At 39.9% G+C, this 21405-nt stretch overlaps 1 protein-coding gene across 1 annotated transcript; it reads right to left on the reverse strand.

Moving 5' to 3' along the window:
- Positions 1–5808: 5808 nt before the first annotated feature.
- Positions 5809–21314, reverse strand: cyb5b (cytochrome b5 type B). Its single transcript, XM_073069667.1, has 5 exons — positions 21279–21314; positions 14081–14209; positions 10934–10957; positions 10032–10066; positions 5809–9242 (listed from the first exon to the last, which is right to left on the reverse strand). The coding sequence occupies exons 1-5, from the start codon at positions 21312–21314 to the stop codon at positions 9149–9151; spliced, it is 318 nt and encodes a 105-aa protein (XP_072925768.1). The 3' UTR covers positions 5809–9148.
- Between the last annotated feature and the right edge of the window lie 91 nt (positions 21315–21405).

The following is a 21405-nucleotide window of genomic DNA, read 5'->3' on the forward strand; positions in this document are numbered from 1 at the left end:
AGTACACCTGTTTATTCCCAGGCTCCCTGTGTTTTTCTTTTGATTAGTTTTGGAGTTACAAAACATAAGAGAGAATGACAATCCCCATACATTAAATAAGCAGTAAGTATGGTTTAGTGCACCATTAAACTTTTACAATTTCTGTAAAAAATTCAGGGCTCATTAATTAAAATAGTCATAATAATACATAAATCTCTTTTACCATTTGATCATTAATTCCAGTCACTGCATGTGGAAAAGTTCCAAAAGAATGATGAAGCAGTGAATCATTCACATAGTTTCTGGAGTTCCAGAAGAAACTACGCATATGAATTCCGCACCTCCAAGAGGGCCACAACCCGATCATCGGGTTTGGAGGCTTGCGTGCCTCAATGACCTGGAGAGCTATGCTGGCCGGAGTCAGGGCTTTATACATAAACTCTTGGTAGGGTCATACCACACCAAACAGGTCAAAGCGTAAGAGGCCAAACCAAGAGTGATCCACCAGTCCTCCAGGTTCAGGGATTCAGCTCAGGGCTAACAACCCTGTCTGGTAAAACAAAAATGTTATGGAAACAGCAATGAGGAATCCTTCTACATCTTAGTGTGATGGCATTCCTGAAGCTCCATTTTGGACTTAGACCATACGAACATAAGACAAAGGAGCAGAATTAGTCCATCAGCCCATTGAGTCTGCTCTGCCATTGCATCATGGCTGATCCTGGATCCCACTCAACTCCCTACGTCCGCCTTCTTGCCATATCCATTGATGCCCTGACTGATCAGAAAACTATGAACTTCTGCCTCAAATATACCCACAGGCTTGGTCTCCACTGCAGCCTGTGGCAGAGCATTCCACTACTCTCTGGCTAAAAAAAATAAATCTTCCATACCTCTGTTCTAAAGGGTCACTCCTCAATTTGCAACTGTGCCCTCTTGTTCTGGATACCGCAACCATAGGAAACGACTTCTCCACATCCACCCTATCTAGTCCCTTCAACATTTGGTAGGTTTCAATGAGAACCCCTGCATTCTTCTAAAATTTGCATGACTTGCAGACTTGCATGACTGACGGTAGTGAAAACTGAGAAGAAGCTACTGACGTGATGAAGGAAGCCCTGAACACTGCCAGAGTTGGAGGACATTCATTGCTGCCCTAAATGCCAATGGTGTAATAGACGGTAAGAAAGTAAGTGCATTCCGCGTGGGCTGCTATCAGATCACCTCCGTTATTTCAGTGAGCACAGACATCTGCATGAATGGTTATTTCTTATACCAATCCTCTTGGCTTCTGTTTTGTGTGGAGTTTGCATGTTTCCCTTTGATTCCCTGGCTTTCCTTCCATATCATAAGCTTTCAGGTTGGTACATTATTTGGCTGCTGTAAATTGTAGGTGAGTGGTAGAATCTGTGGAGAGTTAATGACAAACTGGGGAGTTTTGAAAATAGGACTGATGTAGTAATACAATAAAATGATCAATTGGACTCGATGGAACTATTTTCTTGCTGTTTCTTTCTATACCTTGAATCAGTATGAACCCACCTCAATGGGATAAAGCTAGCAACAACTCTCAAGGTAACACAGCCCAAGAGTCCTTTAAAAGTTTGTTCACAGCTAGCATCACAAATACTATAAATGCAACCACTACAAGTAAAATGCCAATAGATATTATATGAACCTACTGAAAGGATTATGTAAAATGCTACAAAATATTATACACTAATATGACCCTGTACTTCACAAAGCTTTAATTCTTACCTGTAACTTAAGACTAGCACTTCCATAAGGCTTTGAGTCCTGGACAGGTTCATGGAGCTCAGAAAAATAGAGGGCTATGGTTAACACTAGGTAATTTCTAAGATAAGGACATGTTCAGCACAGCTTTGTGGGCTGAAGGGCCTGTATGTTGCAGGTTTTCAATGTTTCTATGATTTCCCATGCATAAATCTATGCTGACTTTTGTTAATTATTCTTTGCCATTCCAAATACGGGGTAATTGTGGCTTGTCCTTGTTGCCCTTCTTAAATAAAGGCACATTAGCAACTTTGCAGTCTTCAATTACTTCACCCTGGCACTGGAGGGACAACATTTTGAAGGGCAATCAGAAAAGAGCAGGGGATTCGGACAAGTGAAAAGGGTCTCCATTTGTGTAATCTGTAGCAGAAACTACTCTAGGAACTCAGCAGTCAGGTAGCATCAGTGGAGACACAGCATCTGACTTGCCCAAAACGACTACTATCCCTATGCACAGATGCCGCCTGATCTGCTGAATTCCTCCAGCAGCTTATTCTTTGTTGCAGGAGCAATAGACCTGACCGGGTTGCTCTGCTATGTGCTGACACAGGCAGTTAGCTGAATGACCTTCTTCAGTGCCACAAAAATTTTAAATTCAATTTAAAAAAAAGCACATGGTTCAAAGATTATGTCCATTCTGTTTGAAGTGAATGTATCTGGTTAATTATTTTCAAATCAACCCAAATAGTCAACTAAAACAAGCTCAACCCATTTCCCACAAATTGATTGCTATACTGCTGTACTTCAAATATTAACAGATATTTCTTCCAATCTACACCTCTTATGATATTATTTATTTTTACTGTGTCTCCCTTCAACCTCTAATGCTTCAGAGAAAACACCCCAGGTTTGTCCAGCCTCTCCTCTCTTTTGTACATAAAAATGCTTAAAATACTATTAGTAGTAAGCAACTGGGTGCCTGCCAATTAAGTAAGTATAAGTTTAAAATTGTTGGGAGCACTCTTTCCTTTGAAACAAGCTATGTTAAAACCCCATGTAATCTGTGCACAATCTAGGTAATTTCAAAGGTACCCTCTTTCAGTGAGGGTATTAAGGAGGAGTCCTTGTCCCTCACAGCTGAATGACAAAGATCCAATAGTTTAATTTCAACAACAGTCTTCTCTTAGGTGTGCATGCAAATATTTACCTTTCAATCATGACTAAAAGCTGCTGTTTGAGCTGCATGTTTATCACTCAGCAGCCAAAAGTTAGACATAAACTAGTTTATACTACATAGATTGGAGACTTCATGGTATCCTTCTTAACCTAAAAAAGAGGAAATAGGAGCAGTAGGCCATCTGGTCCATCGAGCCTGCTTCACTATTCAATAAGGTCATGGCTGATCTGGCCATGGACTCATCTCCACCTACCTTCTTTTCCCCATAATCCTTAATTCCCCTACAATGCAAAAATCTATCCATCCTTGTCTTTACTGAGGTAGCCTCCACTGCTTCATTGGGCAGAGAATTCCACCAATTAACCACTCTTTGGGAAAGCAGTTCCTCCTTATCTGCATTCTAAATTTACTCCCCTGAATCTTAAGCCTATGTCCCCAAGTTCTAGTCTCACCTACCCATAGAAACAACTTTCCTGCTTCTATCTTATCTATCCTTTTCATAATTTTATGTTTCTTTAAGATCTCCTCTCATCCTTCCAAATTCCATCGAGTATGGTCCCAGGCAACTCAATCTCTCCTCATAGTCTAACTCTCTGGAATCAACCTGGTTGAACCTCTTCTGCACTGCCTCCAAAGCCATTATATCCTTCCTCAAGTAAGACCAGAACTGCATGCAGTACTTCAGATGTGGCCTCACCAGCACCTTATACAGTTGCAGCATAACCTCCCTGCTCCTTAATTCAATCCCTCTAGCAATGAAGGCTATTTGCCTTCTTGATAGCCTGCACCACCTGCAAACCAACCTTTTGCAATTCATGCACAAGCACTCCCAAATCCTTCTGCACAGCAGCATGCTGCAATCTTCTACCTGAATTTTTAAATTGACAGCTCCAAGCAACATCTGGTTAAACAAAGAGCATCACTGCCTTGTATTAGAAATGAAATTCAAATTTTACCACTACTGTAAAGTAAATCAATTACTTCCACAAATTATTGACACAGGCTTTCCTCCTAGCAACTTCACTGTCAGCTTTTAAGTTGTCTTATGGACAGGATCTATCAATATTTTGCTGTGCATTACACTGCTGTTCCAGACAATACTGACTTGAAGGGACCAAGAAAAGAAAAAAATACTGTACATATTTACTTTATAGGTCAACAACAAAGGTAGTTTGCTGTAGGCATCACATTCTTGCCCATTCTCTCCTGAGAAGTAACTGGACTGATGTCCTTTATACTCAGGATCTTGAATCCACTGGTTAATACATGTAGATTTTGCTATACCCATGTGGTGAGATCTGCTAAATAAATTCAACCAACTTTCTCTGCACCTGGGTCCTTGAATTCCTTAACAGACTAGTGTTAATCAGCTTTACTTTTCCTCCTGTCAGTGAAAACACCTCAATGTTGTGGGTTTACAACTGTGCTCCACTCTCTCTATAATTGTGACAATATGCAAAACACAGCTCAAACACCATCCATAAATTCGCCAATGATACCACTGTAGTCAGTAGAATCACATAATTGAGGAGGCGTACAAGAGTTAGATAGATAGGCTGATTGAGTGGTGTCACAACTTCCCACTCAACATCAGCAAGACAAAGGGATTGTGGTCTTCAAGAAGGGGAAGTCAGGGGAACACACCCCAGTGCTTATTGAGGGTTCAGCATTGGAAAGAGTGAGTAGCTTCAAGTTCCTAGGTATTAGCATCTCAGAGGATGTTGGGCCCCAACACATTGATGCAATGATTCCATTTATTTATTGAGATACAGTGCAGAATGGTCCCTTCCAGCTCCACTGCCCAGCAACCCCTGATTTAACTCTAACCTGATCATGGGACAATTTACCATGACCAACTAACCTACCAACCAGTACACATTTGAACTACGGGATGAAACTGGAGCACCTGGAGGAAACTCATATGGTCATAGGGAGAACGTACAAGCTCCTTACAGGCAATGGTGGGAATTGAACCCAAGTCACTGGTACTTAACCAGTATGCTGCTGCGCCACTCTAAAAGAAGTGAGCCACTGGCTCTACTTCATTAGGATTTTGAGATTTGGTATGTTACCAGAGATTCTTGCCTATTTCCATACAGTAGAGAATATTTTGAAAGGTTGGATCACAGAGGATAGAACCTGGTCCCAACAATCAATGCAGCTATAAAGAAGAGAAGACAGCAACTATATTTCATAAGGAGTCAGAGGAAATTTGGTTTGTCACCTAAAACACTCAAACTTCTCCAGATGTACCGTGCAGAGCATTATGACAGGCTGTATCATTGTCTGGTATGGTGGTGGGGGGTGGGGTGGACTACTGCATAGGATCAAAAGAAGCTACAGAAGGTTGTAAAATTGGTCAGCTCCATCATGGGTACCAGCCTCTGTAGTATCCAAGATATCTTCAAGGAGTGATGCCTCAGAAAGGTGGTTATTATCATTATTAAGAATTCCCATCACCCATGTCATCTTCTCATTGCTACTGTCTGGAAGGAGGTACAGAAACCTGAAGGCACATTCTCAGTGATGCAGGAATAGCTTCTTCCCCTCTGCCCTCCGATTTCTAAATGGACATTGAATCCATGTACACTACTGCACTTTTTATTATGATTTGCACTATTTTTAATTTAACTGTTTAATATACATATGAAATTCCTATATTTATCACGTATTGTACTGTTGCCATTAAGTTAACAAATTTCACATTTGTCAGTGATAGTAAACCTCATTCTAATTCTGAAATGGACCTCTTGGGCTACAAGGCCTATTTCTCAATTATATAACTCATTGGCTTTAACTGGTAGAATACAAATTAGGGAGAAAAGTTAAACTTCTGCAGTACAGGCAGATATGCAGGAAAGTATGTAAATATACTGTGTATTTTATAGTACATTCAATGTATTTAAGTTCAAATCAGCTTAATTCATAACATTTTATAGACTGAAAATACAGTACAAATGTATGAATTTACTACGAGCATTCATTATTTCTTCCAATACAACAGAAAGACATTATTTTCATTTGAAATATCAAAGTATTACAAAGACAAAAACATTAAATTTCTTCATATTTTGATAAACAATGTTGACCTCAAACGATTAACATTAAAAATTGTACTTCAAAGTTTTCACACAATAACTGATGATAACTTTTGTAGTATGTGAAAATGACCAATAAACTTAAACATTTTATTTGTTTGAGAGTTTTCTTCCCAGAAAGCACATTGTGTATAAGCAGTTGTGAAATAATTGATCTAATTGTGGAAAATTTCTACAATTGCAAGAAATGAAAAGTTCTGAAATTTACAGAAACATCACTTCTAAACTGACTGTCACTTACAGTGTAACAAATTGGGGTCAGAGCACAATAAATACTTCTAGCAGTATTTTTGGGATTAGTTCACAGAAACTAGGTGGACTACTGTCAATATAATCTAATTTTTATGATAGTATATAGCACAAATATTGCCTGGAGAACTTCATTTTGATGATTAACAATAAAGCCTGAGTTTACCCTACAAGTTGATTCAAAATAATTCTGTATTCCAGATTTAATTACTGTACTAAATTGCAAGGTTAACTGATCAAGTTAGCAGTATAACTGAGGAGATAATAGGTCTCAATGGATCATTGTTTTGACAGAGATTTGGCTCTATTGTTTTCACCGTTTAGGAAAAGATGCAAGTGTAAAGACAAAATTGTGGGTTGTGGTCGTTTCATGTGTGGTTTAGGAGGAAACACTACTAACAATTGATTTTACAGATTGCTAGGGGTAGGCTTATTAAGGAAGTTTAGCATGAAGTTTGGAATATGTTTAAGATAAACAAACACCATTGGTCAGTGTAAATCGGGATCAAAGCAGATGTATATTTTTAAAAAGCTAAGTGTTTAACTACTGAGTGATGCTCAGAGATGTCCAAATACAAGTACAAAATTTAAAGAACACAAGAGCATTTTATTTTCTGCACCAGATTTTAAAATAAGTATAAGGCATTCCTTGCATATTAGCTTTTTAGTATAGAGTTTAAAAGCAAATGGCAGTACTCTTCCAAATCTGGTGTCATTATTTTGTAAATGTCTTAAAGTTTTTGACTTGATCTTCAAAACCAATAAAACTAGATTGTTAAAATTTTGCTTGGATGTACAATAATGGTTTAAAAATAAAAAACAAAATACAGTAACAGTAGAATGACAGTATTTTTATGGTTTAGGTGAACAAAAGGTAATCTATTGAAACGAAATATTCTTATGGGAATTAACAGGGCGAATACCAAGAAGATATTTCTACTGTTGAATGGTGCATAGAACTCGGTAATATATTCATTAAGACAGGTAGAGAAATATCTTCAGAGAGCTGTGATTCTTCTAAAACCTCTGCACTGAAGGATCCTAAAAGTAATAATTGAATGCATTTGCAGACATTTCAACTACAGGGGAGTCTAGCATTATGGGGGAGTGAGCACAAAAGTGCTGCTGATGCCAAGAATGGATCAACCATGATCTTAACCATCACAGACCATGCTCAATGCAAGAAAGCACATAACATAAATCATATTTAATCTTAGTAACTTGATTAGTACCAATCATTTTACATTATAAAGTAAATTTATTGATAGATGAGTACTTCTTCATTGATACATATATTACTCAACATAGTGGTCATATGAGAATAAATTCTGTGTTTGGTTCTAAGGAATTAAAAGTATTTCAATGAAGATTTTGTGATTAGCAAACATTATATGCACTCACTCAACATTCATCTATGTATAGTAGGCATAGATTATGTTGCATAAGTAAAGATGGTAGCAACTGAATACATTATATCTGGATATTTTGATATTAAGTAAAATCTAGAATTTCAAGATTACATTACAGAAGCTATTATAGTAAGTTAAAGAATAAGTGAAAATGCCTTTCAGGATAACTGTAGAAAACATCATATTCATGAGCCCATCTTGTGAAGAATTTAGATAAAATAGGCTAAATCACTGTGGTATGGTAATAATGTTTAAAAAGTTTGCACTAGTAATGCAAGAGTTAGCTAAGTTTTTTTGTGAAATGTCAGTTTTTGAGACATAATTGATGCAAGGATAGTCAGTTAGATATATGGTCTGAATATTCAAAACAAACCCCTGTAATACCACAAACATACAAATTGCATGCACACTAATAAGATTCACATAATGAGAACAAATTTATCACATTTAAGATTAACAAAATCGGAAATGCAACATGCAAAAATAATCACCAACATTAATTTACAGCATTATAGAATTTAGGTACAAGACTGGTCATAGAGAACCAATTTAATTCCAATGAGCAGAAGATCAAGAGAACAGAGACCATATTAGATATTACAAATTGCAATTCAGGATTTCTTGCACTTGGCCTCAACTCAAGTTCACCTTAAGGAATAAGAAACAATCAGAAATAGTAGGCAAAATTATTTCCACTTTGTGGAACAGTATACCTCCCAAAAAAAAAAAATCAAAGACAATCATAACAGTTACTTTATCCTTGCAGGTCAAGGAATAAATTAATCAGCCATCTTTTAATAATATCCCCTGTGTCTGCTTGAACCATATCCTGCCCACGTTTGAGTTTTATCCATTAAATTGTACTTGCGTTGAACTTGTCACCCTCAAAGCAAAGAGAACAAGCATAGGCTGTAAGACTTTTAGCTGCATTTCAGGTAACATTATCAGCTCCATAAAATTAGTGTTTTGTAAAATCATTATTAAACTGAGAAAATTATTAATATCCCTCAAGGATTTTATCTTTTATACAGAGAAGTGATGGACAGTTCAAGGAAAATGATTTTTGTCAAGGGAAGAGGAAACTAATTTGTGTGAAGACTACAATAATTATTTATTTATGTTCATGATGGTAACACTTATCAGGAGTTCAACATGGGTAAATATTTGCAACATCAGTATAAATGAATTCTTCAATGCTTTTCTTGATAAAATTGATCAATTTTCCTGAAAAGTCTGAAACAGGGTTCAAACCATGCTTAAAACTGAATTATGGTTAATATTGTATGTTCTGTATAAAACTCTGGTATTGCATACTGCATTTACTTCACTAATTGGTGCATAGAATAGGAAAAAAAAAGATTCATACAAGTTTTGATAGTAATTAAATAACATCCAATTACTGGTAAAATCTTGAGCACACTGGCATTACCAGCACCAGTCAGTTGGTTTCTGGTCCACCAACACTTCATTACATCCAGATAGTTAATTTAAAATGGAAATCTTCAGGATGAAGTTCTGTTCTCCGAAAGGTAGAAACGATACATGAGTCCTACAATAGCAGCTGCAAATGCAGGAATAAGCCAGTTTGTCCACCAACTGGAAGAGAAAACATTGCTAGTAATCCAAAATATTATATAATACAGCATGATATAGATCATTTGCAGATATAGGGGCTGAGAAATTGCACATGAAATTTAACCCAGATAAATGTGAGGTGCTGCACCTCGGTAGGGCAAATGCTATATTCTACTTAATATTTATAAGTTGTGTTGTAACATGTTAAAGGCTGCCTGGAAAACTCATGAAAAAAAATATGAATAGAGCCATCTAAATTAATCTAGAGACCACCACTTTGAATTACTGGTGTTGTCTCAGGTAGATATGAAGGCTTTAGGCAATTCCATTGTTGAGGACAAGTTGTTAAGACTATAGTTTTCTGAGTTTTTCTTCAGTTGGTCATGGTAGGGGAACAGATGGGTAAGTATGAGAAAATGTCACGAGACATAGTAGATTGCATACAGCATACTTGTTCATGCTAAGACTCAGATGGTGAAAACTATCTGAATACTTTTGAAGTTTCAAACGTTGTTGCAGAGATATTTCCTAGCAGACTGTTGGTAAACTACTAGGTTCAAATTGCAATTTGGTCACTTCTCCAGAGATTACAATGCTTTGCTGCCATGAAGCAAAAGCAACAAATGTCTTTATTCAATGAAAATGAGGGAGTGGAGTTCAACCTCAAGTCTCGATTTACTCATCACTTTTCATAAGGGTATTCCCAACTACTATCTAGTTGAGAAATACCATCTGTAGTTGTCATTACAAAGAGTAGTCAACTTTTAAATTTTCTATAATGTTTTCAACTGTTATTTAAACCCAACGTACCTAGATTGGCTTGAAGATGTTGTAATTAACACATCCTGCAGAGAAAAGGGAAAATACTTAGTTATGTTCATATGAAATTCTCTATAAAGCTGAAAAACATTTCTTCCACTAAAATGGATTTCACAAAAGATGCCTTTGGAAGCAAGATAACCCTGTTATGTCGATGGATGCAAGTCCGATTTATTTAATTCCTGAACCAAGTGGGTAGGACATTTAAAATTATTAGCACAAATATGTCATCTATCCTTTATTCAAAAATAGCAACTTTTGTCAGAATAAATAACTTTCAAATAGACAATTTCATAAAAACGCTTCAACTTTTCCAACTGACATTGAACTATAGCAAAAAGTGACCAATGACCAAATGATGCCAATATTAAATTTCAAGTGAAGTAGTAGCATAAGTTTTCAATACACAGTAGCCAGTGTCCTATATTCAATCTGACATTTAGTACTTTGTATCTAAAGATTGCACATTTCCCTGTGACAATGTGGATTTCCTTTAGATAATCTGGTTTCTTCCCACATCCCGAAGACATGCGAGTTGGTAACTCAATTGTTCATTGTAAATTGATCCTCTTGTGCAGGTGAAGGGTAGAATTTGAGGTGAGTGATAGAAACATGGAGAAATTATAAATTGAATTAGCATAGGATTATTGTTAATGGGTGCTCAATGGTCATAACAGACCTGGTGGAACAAAGGACCTGCTTTCACCTTGTTTTATTCTAATATTTGCTGTTTACTTTCAACAGAAATAGGAAATGACAGAAAAAGCCATTTGTCATGGTACACGACAGCAAATCCCACAAACCAATTATAACTTTAAATGAGATAGAATAAATTATGGAAATAGTTTCAATAATTTGATCATCAGTACGATGACTGCAGTCTTTTTCCTTACCTTAGAATCGTCTTTTCGATCAGCCTATAAAACAAAACATTTTTAAATACATGTAATCAAGCAACAAAAAAGGAGGATGTTGTAAATCTGATATAAACATAAAATGCTGAAAATAATTCATTTTTATACATTTTAAATATACAACCATCTTGTTCACATCTGTAAAGATACCCTTTTTGGCTAGGAAAGTCCTGGAACTAAGCAACAAGCATGTATGGTGCCAAGCCCTTGAGAAATGTTTTTGATAGACAAGATCATCCCATTGAATAACCGGAGACAAAACCAGACACCAAACTTCACAATTTATTAAAACTGTTAATGTTTTTCAGCATTTCAGTAGATCACAAAACACTCCAGCTATCAAAAAAACTTAAAATAGAAGCAAATATATTAATTTACAAAAGTAATATTAGTTAAGAAAAATGTGGTTTGTATTTTGTGCTTTCTATATCCCAGCTATAGTATTATTTCAAATGAAAGGATTTATGGATCTGGGCTCATGATCAGAGGATTATTTTGTTTTAAGTAAAAGCTAGACATTTTTTGTCTGCAGCCAGCTCCGGAGCGATCTTGGATTCCACGTAGACTCCAATGGAGTACAGAGAAAGAGCTAAGAAAATCACCATTGAATCTAAGCCAGAATGAGACTCCCACATTCATGTGGGAAACCTGAATATGCCAGCATGCAAGAGGAAAAATACAGGCAATTCCTTGCAAGCATTTGGCCAAACACGACCAAATCCAAACTAAGTTCAAAAACAAAGATTGTTGCTTATAAGTAATTAACCTAAACATTCTCATGTGATACACTGATTAAGCAAAGGAGAATACTGACAGATTTTAAAAAAACATTCATCAATCTCAGTTGATTATTTAAAAACGCAAACACAAGGAAATCTGCAGATGCTGGAAAATCAAGCACCACATACAAAATGCTGGCGGAACGCAGCAGGCCAGGCAGCGTCTATAGGAAGAAGTATAGTCGACGTTTTGGGCCGAGACCCTTTGTCAGGACTAACTGAAAGAAGAGATAGTAAGAGATTTGAAAGTAGGAGGGGAAGGGGGAGATCTGAAATGACAGGAGAAGACAGGAGGGGGAGGGATAAAGCTAAGAGCTGGAAAGTTGGTTGGCAAAAGAGATAGAGCTGGAGAAGGGAAAGGATCATGGGACGGGAGGTCTAGGGAGAACGAAAGGCGGAGGGGAGCACCAGAGGAAGATGGAGAACAGGCAAGGAGTGATTGTGAGAGGGACAGAGAGAGAAAAAAGAAGAAAAAAGGGGGGATAATAGATAGTTAGATAAATAAATAAGGGATAACAAGAGGAGTGGGGCATTAACGGAAGTTAGAGAAATCAATGTTCATGCCATCAGGTTGGAGGCTACCCAGACGGAATATAAGATATTGCTCCTCCAACCTGAGTGTGGCTTCATCTTGACAGTAGAGGTGGCCATGGACAGACATGTCAGAATGGGAATGGGACATGGAATTAAAATGTGTGGCCACTGGGAGATCCTGCTTTCTCTGGCGGACAGAGCATAGGTGTTCAGTGAAACGGTCTCCCAGTCTGCTTCCTGCACGCATGCTGAGCTTGTTGACTTTATTAACTTTGCCTCCAACTTTCACCCTGCCCTCAAATTTACCTGGTCCATTTCCAACACCTCCCTCCCCTTTCTTGATTTTTCTGTTTCTATCTCTGGAGGCAGCTTATCTACTCATACCTACTATAAGCCTACGGACTCTCACAGCTACCTGGACTATTCCTCTTCCCACCCTGTCTCTTGCAAAAATGTCATTCCCTTCTTGCAATTCCTCTGTCTCCACTGCATCTGCCCTCAAGATCATGCTTTTCATTCCAGGACGAAGGAGATGTCTTCCTTTTTTAAAGAAAGGGGCTTCCCTTCTTCCACCATCAACTCTGCTCTCAAATGCGTCTTTCACATTTCACGCACATCTGCTCTCACCCCATCCTTCCGGCACCCTACTAGGGATAGGGTTCCCCTTGTCCTCACCTACCACCCCACCAGCCTCTGGGTCAAACATATAACTTCCACCACCTCCGACGAGATCCCACCACCAAGCACATCTTTCCCTCCCCCCCTCTGCTTTCCGCAGGGATTGCTCCTTACGCGACTCCCTTGTCCATTCGTTCCCCCCCTCCCCAATCCCTTCCCATCGATCTCCCTTGTAAGCGGAACAAGTGCTACACTTGCCCTTACACTTCCTCCGTCACCACCATTCAGGGCCCCAGACAGTCCTTCCAGGTGAGGTGACACCTCACCTGTGAGTCGGCTGGTGTAATATACTGCGTCCGGTGCTCCCAGTGCGGCCTTCTATATATTGGGGAGACCTGACGCAGACTGGGAGACCGTTTCGCTGAACGCCTACGCTCTGTCCGCCAGAGAAAGCAGGATCTCCCAATGGCCACACATTTTAATTCCACGTCCAATTCCCATTCTGATATGTCAATCCATGGCCTCCTCTACTGTCGCAAAGAGGCCGCACTCAGGTTGAAGGAGCAACACCTTATATTCCGTCTGGGTAGCCTCCAACCTGATGGCATGAGCATTGATTTCTCTAACTTCCGTTAATGCCCCACTCCCGTTCTTACTCCACCCCTTATTTATTTATCTAACTATCTATTATCCCCCCTTTCCCCTTTTCTCTTTCTGTTCCTCTCACAATCGCACCTTGCCTGCTCTCCATCTCCCTCTGGTGCTCCCCTCCCCCCTTCTTTCTCCCTAGGTCTCCTGTACCATGATCCTCTCCCTTTCCCAGCTCTGTATCCCTTTTGCCAATCAACTTCCTAGCGCTTAGCTTCATCCCTCCCCCTCATGTCTTCTCCTATCATTTTGGATCTCCCCTCCCCCTCTCACTTTCAAATCTCTTACTATCTCTTCTTTCAGTTAGTCCTGACAAAGTGTCTTGGCCCGAAACGTCAATTGTACTTTTTCCTATAGATGGTGCCTGGCCTGCTGCGCTCCACCAGCATTTCGTGTGTGTTGCTTCAGTTGCTAATTGGTAGTTATTAATAAAATTAACTGGTAAAAGACAGACAACATTTATGCAAACTTCAAGTAAACTTAAAACACTTGAAAGTCAATTAAAAACTCAATATATTCAGATTGTCAGATGAATTATATTCCATACCAAATCAAGTTCTCCAATGAAATACTGTTTCAGCATCTCTCTGGCATCAGATGAATGTCCCACATCTTCAAAACTTTCTGTGGCATCCCCTCCAGCTTGTTCAAATAGCACCTCCTCTCCACCAGGATGCTACAATGAAAATAAATGTGCATGCAGTTCATAAATGCGTCTCGAGAAGGATTTTGTGTGGTTTGATATAAATAAACCATTTACAACATGATGTAAATTACAGCATTTTTTATTGATAATTATTCCATCTTTAATTTCTATTTATATTGTCATAGTGATAATCTTTGTGAGTTTAAATTTCTACTATTCAACAGCTACAACATGATCTTTTCAAGGGCAAAAGAATCAAGTGGGTCATTGCAAGGCTACAGATGAATAGCTTCTTAAATACATAATAAGTTAGCATTGTAGAGCTAGTATTATACAGTAATAGAATTACACCAAGTAGTGCTAGAATAACTGTGGAAATCGAGTTAGGTTAAAAAAACATAACAGGCTTTACACCACAGCAACGAAGAATGTGAGAATGGAATGTCATTTACTCAATGCGAGGGTCAGATAATTTGGAGAAACTGGGAAATGTGACTAGAGAGCAAAATCTCTTCCAAGAATGTGTAGGGTTCTCAGTTATTAACTGTATGTTAACTGCTAACTGCATATATAAAATAGCTGCTCTGTAGAGTTATAATGAAATGGCTTCTTTGTGGGTAACTGATGAGGTAATGCTCTGTTTAGTTGGAATGTTTGGATTATAATTATTGATAATTGAGAAACTAACCAATGGTAGCAGTGTCATTCTATCTGTATGTGTGGGAACCTGGAGTGAGTGCGCGGGTTTTCGGGGAGGAGAACTGAAGAAGGAGGACGTGCTGGATGCCACTGGTCGACCACTGAGGTTGGTCCTAGGCGGTGGGTCGAGGAGGTCGGAGAAGATTGAATAGTGGACCGAAGACTTCAATAATTGAGCTCCAACGGTTGTGCACGAATTGACTGAACTCTGATAAGTTTTGGCGCCTTTTCTTTTCTTATATATTGTATCGCTATTAATTACCTAGTTCAAATAAGATTTATAAAGTGTACTCCGTAAACGTATATGGTGTGCGGTCTGATATTGTGTGTGCGAGTTTGTACCAGTGTGCATTTCACAGCATCCACGCATACGGGAGACCCGGTTTGGTGGGTGGACGGATTTTCCCCTAGACATACATAAGCCAATAGCGTGGGCATTACAAATGGGATTAAAGAATACAGTTACCAACAATGAGCACTTGTGTGCAGGAAACGTCAGAAATTTCAAAGCACTAATAAGCATGCACATCTAAGTATTTTACCAATGACTAAATATGTTATGCATTAAACGTACTGTCTTTAATTCGACATTACCAAAGTTCAATTAGATTAAACAAGCTGCTATTTATATTGATGCAGTACTCGGAGTACATGGCCGAGTACTGAAGACCTGTCCCAGCCAACTGGCTGGTGTATTCTCAGGTATCTTCAACTTCTTGCTCTGGTAGCGTGTGGTACCCACCTGCTTCAAGCAGGATTCAATTGTACTGGTGCTCAAGAGGAGTGTGGTAACCTGTCTAAGTGACTATTACCCAGAAGCACTTGCATCCATAGCGATGAATTGTTTTGAGATGCACATCAGCTCCTGTCTCAGTGGCGACTTGGATTTGCTCCAATTCACCTACCAAAGCAACAAGTCTACAGCAGATGCTATCTCGTTCGCTCTTCACACAACACTGGAACATCTGGGCAGCAAATTTACGTTTTGGGATGCTCTTTATTGATTACAGCTTGCACTGAACACCATCGTCCCTTCTAAATTAATTAGTAAACTCTAAAACCTGGGCCTCAATATCCCCTTGTACAATTGAAAACTAGATTTCCTCATTGGTAGACCACCGTCAGTTCAGATCGGCAATACCTCCTCCACAATCTCCAACAGCACAGGAGTATGACAGTAATGTGGGCTACGTACACATAGGACTTTGCTCCTATGACTGTGTGGCTAAGTACAGCTCTAACACCATATACAAGTTTGCTGATGACACCACCGTTGTGGGCTGTATCAAAAGGGGTGATGAATCAGCATACAAAAGAGAGATTGAAATCTTGGCAACAATAAGAACAATCTCTCTATGTCAATAAGGCTAAGGAACCTGATAGCGGATTTCAGCAGAGGGATACCATGGTCCATGAGCCAGTAATCAAAGGATCAGAGGCAGAGAGGTCAGTAACTTTAAATTGCTGGGTGTCATTATCCCAGAGAACCTGCCCTAGACCCATCATATATTATTGCAAAGAAAGCATGACAGCGCCTATTTCCTCACGAGTCTGTGGAGATTCAGCATGCTACTGAAAACTTTGGCCAACTTCTATAGAAGTGAGGTGGAAAGTGTACCGACTAGCTGCATTTGGCCTGGTATGGGAACATCAGTGCGGAAAATCCTGCAAAAGGTCGTGGATCTGGTCCGGTACACAATGGGTAAAGCCCTCCTAACCATTGAGTTACTTGAAACATTGCCAAAGAAATGCAGCACCAATCAACAAAGATCCTCGCCACCCAGATCTCTTCTCACTGCTTTCATCAGGTAGAAAGTTCAAGTGCCTCAGCACTCGCACCACCAGTTTCAAGAACAGTTACTATCCCTCAACTACCAGGCTCTCGAACAAAAGGGGACAACTACATTCATTTAAGGACGCTCATCTTGTTATTTACTGCCATTTATTATCTGCATTTGCAGATGTTTACAGATTAGTTCCTTTACAGATCCTGTTTACAGTTATTGTTCTCTCGACTTGCTAAGTACAACCACAGATAAAGAATCTCAAGAGTTGTAGATGGTGACGTACAGGCAGTCCCCAGGTTACGTACGAGTTCCGTTCCTGAGTCCATATTTAAGTCAGATTTGTACGTACGTCGGAACAAGTACATCCAGTATTATTTAGCGTCAATCAAATGTTTGTCTTAGTATATAGTATATATTTTACCTTTCTATGCATATAAAACACTTAAGAAACGTATGTATTCCAATAATCCCGAGGTCTGCTGGGTCCTAACGACCACCGCACTGAGACAGGCTGAATGGGACAAGTGAGGGCTGTGCTGGGTTTGCGTATTTGATCATCCACAATATTCTGTGTGGGAATTTAAACTGGAGGTGGCAGTTTCTTTTTTTTTTATTTGCGAGGTCGAGTTGCGAGCTTGATATCAACCAGCACAGATGGTACGGGAGTCACTGGATCGACATCAACCCAGCACGGGAACCTCTGTTCTCTAGCCCGGCGCTGATCTCACTGCGCCACCAGCTGACCGGAATGGGGGGGGGGGGGGGAGAGAGATCAGGATGAATCTTACTAAGAAAATTTTAAGCCAAATACAAAGTTAAACACTCAACACAGTGTCAACAGCAACGACTTAAAATGGCGGACAGCATCTGGATCAGACTTAAAATGGCGGACAGTGTTCTCCTTCCTCGGTTCGTAAGTACGAGTTGTCCATAAGTCAGACATTCATAACTCAGGGACTACCTGTATATGTACTCCGATAACAAATTTTACTTTGAACTTTGCAGTTTACAGAATCTTCTACAATGTATCTATGGTTGATCCCTGTAGTCAGCTTATGAGAAAGGACTTCACCTCAGTACTTCCATGCACGTCTACTCTTACCCCATCTTCCCGCCACCCTACCAGGGATAGGGTTCTTCTTGTCCTCACCTACCATCGCCACCAGCCTCCGTGTCCAGCAAATAATTCTCCAAAACTCCCGCCACCTCCAATGGGATCCCACTCCCAAACATAGAGAACATAGAATAGTACAGCACATTACAGGCCCTTCGGCCCACAATGATGTGCCGACCCTCAAACCCTGCCTCCCATGTAACCCCCCCCCCACCTTAAATTCCTCCATATACCTGTCTAGTAGTCTCTTAAACTTCACTAGTGTATCTGCCTCCACCACTGACTCAGGCAGTGCATTCCACGCACCAACCACTCTCGGAGTGAAAAACCTTCCTCTAATATCCCCCTTGAACTTCCCTCCTCTTACCTTAAAGCCATGTCCTCTTGTACTGAACAGTGGTGCCCTGGGGAAGAGGTGCTGGCTGTCCACCCTGTCTATTCCTCTTAATATCTTGTACATCTCTATCATGTCTCCTCTCATCCTCCTTCTTCTCTCCAAAGAGTAAAGCCCTAGCTCCCTTAATCTTTTCCTTCTCCCTATCATACTTACTGCTTTCCGCAGGGATTGCTCCTTACACAACTCCCTTGTCCATTCATCTCTCCTGGCACTCCCTCTGGTGTGGCCTCCTGTACATCGGTGAGACCTGATATAGATTGGGAGACCGCTTCACCGAGTACCAATGCTCCACCTGCCAGAGAAAGCCCAGTGGCCAGCCATTTGAATTCCACTGTTGTGATGAGGCCACACTCAGGTTGGAGAAATAACACCTTCTATTCTGTTTGGGTATCCTCCAACATGATGGCATTTACATCAATTTCTCAAACTTCCAGTAATGCCTTCCACTTCCCTTCCTTCACCATTCCCCATTCCCTTTTACCTCATCACCCACCCTCTGGAGCTCCTCCACCGTTTTCTTTTTTCCATGGTCTTGAGCCTCTTTCACCAATCAACTTCCCAGCAATTTACTTCACCCCTCCCCCTCCAGGTTTCACCTATCACCTTGTGCTTCTCCTTCCCCTCTCCTTTTAAATCTACTCCACAGCTTTTTTTTTCCTCCAGTCCTGCAGAAGGGTCTCAGCCTGAAACGTTGACAGTACTCTTCCATAGATGCTGCATGACCTGCTGAGTTCCTCCAGCATATTGTGTGCATTGCATCTGTAGATTTTCCTCATTTGTACTTGAACACTGGAATATTTTTGCTTTTTCCAAAGGAGTGAAAAGAATTAGAAGCCCTCCAAGTCTGTCCTACCATTCAATATCATAGCTAATCTGCCCTAGGCCACACATCATCTTTCATATCAATTACATTGCCCAACAACTTGACAGCCTTACCAGATAAAGTTCACATTTAGAATTTGGAATTGTTCAATTTGATATGACTGTGAGTGGTATCGACATAGCAAATTTGATTGACACATGTTCAAATAATTAATTCAGCCTAAATTCTATTTTCCCCTCAAGCATGAGTACTAAAGAATGTCAAAAATCTTGAGGCATTTCAAGTTAGTAATCAAAGTGACATGCTTAACTAGACATATTGAAAAAGGTTTTCTGTGAATAACAGAAAATCAAAAGGAAAATACCGACTTAGTGACAAGTGGTGGACATAGTATAAATGGAGGCTTTTAACAAAGCACATAGTTATCTTACCCAAATTTGCACCAGTTCATAACTTTTATGATATTTGATGTAAATTTTAAAAATTCCAGAGATTCAGGAAAAGTGCAATTTGACTGGAAAACAGTAAATGAAGCTGCTTCTTTTTGGTGGAGATGGGAGGATGTGGGAGGGACAATCAGCTATAGCACCATCACTGAGAATTGTTAAAAGCTATTAGTAAAGCCTTTGGGTTTATCTACCTAAATTGTGGAAGCAGATACAACATACTTTGAAGGTAGAATCAGACAAATACTTGATAAACAATGGAATGAAAAGAAACATAGGGTGTATGGAAGAATATAAGACACAGGAACAGAATTAAGCCATTTGGCCCATCAAATTTGTTTGCTCCGACATTTGGGCATAGCCGATTTATTACCCCCTCAGCCACACTCCCCTACCCTCTCCCTATAATCTTTGACATATTTACGTATCCTATCAACCTTCACTTTAAATATACCCAATGACTTGGCTTTCACAGCCATCCGTGGCAATGAAGTCAAGATTCACCACCCTCTGGCTAAAAAAAAATCATCTCTGTTCGAAAGGAAAGTCCTTGGACTCTGAGGCTGTGTTTCTGGTCCGAGACACTCCCACCATAGGAAACATCCTCTCCATATCTACTCTATCTAGGCCTTTCAATATTTGATAGGTTGCAATGAGATCCCCCACTTTCCTCTAAATTCTAGCAAGGAAAGGCCAAGAGCCATCAAACTGTCCTCGTGTTAACCCTTCCATTCCCAGGACCATTCTTGTAAACCTTCTCCAGACACTCTAATGACAGCATATCCTTTCTCAGATAAGTCCCAAAACTGTCCATATCTAAGAAAGGGCTAATGTATGAGAAGCATTAGATGGCTCTGGGTCTGTACCTGCTCGAGTTTAGAGGAATGTTGGGGGGCGGGGGGGGGGGGGGGAAGAGCCTGAATCTAATTAAAACCTATCAAATATCGGAAGAGTCTAGGACCAAGGTCAGAATAGAAGGGTGTCTCTTTAGAAGAGAGGAAGAACAACTTCTTGGTTAATAAGGGTGTCAAAAGTCTACAGGGAGAAGGCAGGAGAATGGGGTTGAGAAGGCAAATCAGCCATGAACAAATGGAGGAATACACTTGACAGTTTGATGGCCTAATTCTGCTCCTATGGTCTTAAGGAGAAGAGCAGGAACTCAAAGGACTACCAGAGCTGGAACCTGATTAGGAGGCAAGAATGGGAACCTTTCAGGGAGTAGATGATTACCTTAGTCCACCAGTCATCTCCTCTCACTACTCTTCTTTCCTAGGCAACACAAACAAAATGCTGGAGGAACTCAGCAGGTCAGGCAGCATCAATGGAAATTATAAACAGTCATCGTTTCGGACCAGGACCAGCGTCTGCAAATTTTCTTGTGTTTGTGACTCTTCCTATCCTCTTTGATCTACCTATGGCAATTTCAAGAATTTTAAATGATTTCTTCCGGTTTCTTAACAAGCTTGGATCCAAAACACAAGCTGAACAGAAAATGAGATTTGAAATTGATGAATGGTTATCCGTCAAATCCAATGATGACTTTCAAAACTTGTATGGGAGCCATTGCACTGAGGCAGTTCCACTCTCTCGACCTCAGAAGTCCAGCTCTAGTAGTACAAGCAGCAATCACAGCTGGGGTTTTCCTTAGTTGCAGTGGATAACCTTGACTTCTTCTGTGTCTTGTCATGCTCTTCGCTGTTCACAAAGCTTTGCAGAAACACCTTCCATTAAAACACACCATTAATTTCATACGTGCACAGCCAGAACTATCTTTCCATGCTAGGACAAGCATGTAGGGGTATGAGGCCCACCAGCTACCATCACTTGGTTTACCCTGCCAGTCGAAGTGATGTATCGGGGTGTGGCCATCGTAGCATGCAAACAGTTCGTGAGAGCTGAATGTCCGATATGGACCAAAAATGAATGAGCTGTGACAGAATAGATACACCAAGCCCCTTCA

Source organism: Hemitrygon akajei, chromosome 17 (assembly GCF_048418815.1).
Source record: "Hemitrygon akajei chromosome 17, sHemAka1.3, whole genome shotgun sequence".
NCBI classification, from domain to species: domain Eukaryota; kingdom Metazoa; phylum Chordata; class Chondrichthyes; order Myliobatiformes; family Dasyatidae; genus Hemitrygon; species Hemitrygon akajei.

Excerpts from the sequence above, each read along its gene's own strand:
- cyb5b (XM_073069667.1), bottom strand. The coding sequence starts at position 21,314 with ATGGCCACACCCCGATACATCACTTCGACTGGCAGG. Across the intron at positions 10,067-10,933 it reads ATCGAAAAGACGATTCTAAG|GATGTGTTAATTACAACATC; the intron begins GTAAGGAAAAAG and ends TTTTCTCTGCAG. Across the intron at positions 9,243-10,031 it reads ACATCTTCAAGCCAATCTAG|TTGGTGGACAAACTGGCTTA; the intron begins GTACGTTGGGTT and ends TTTCTCTTCCAG.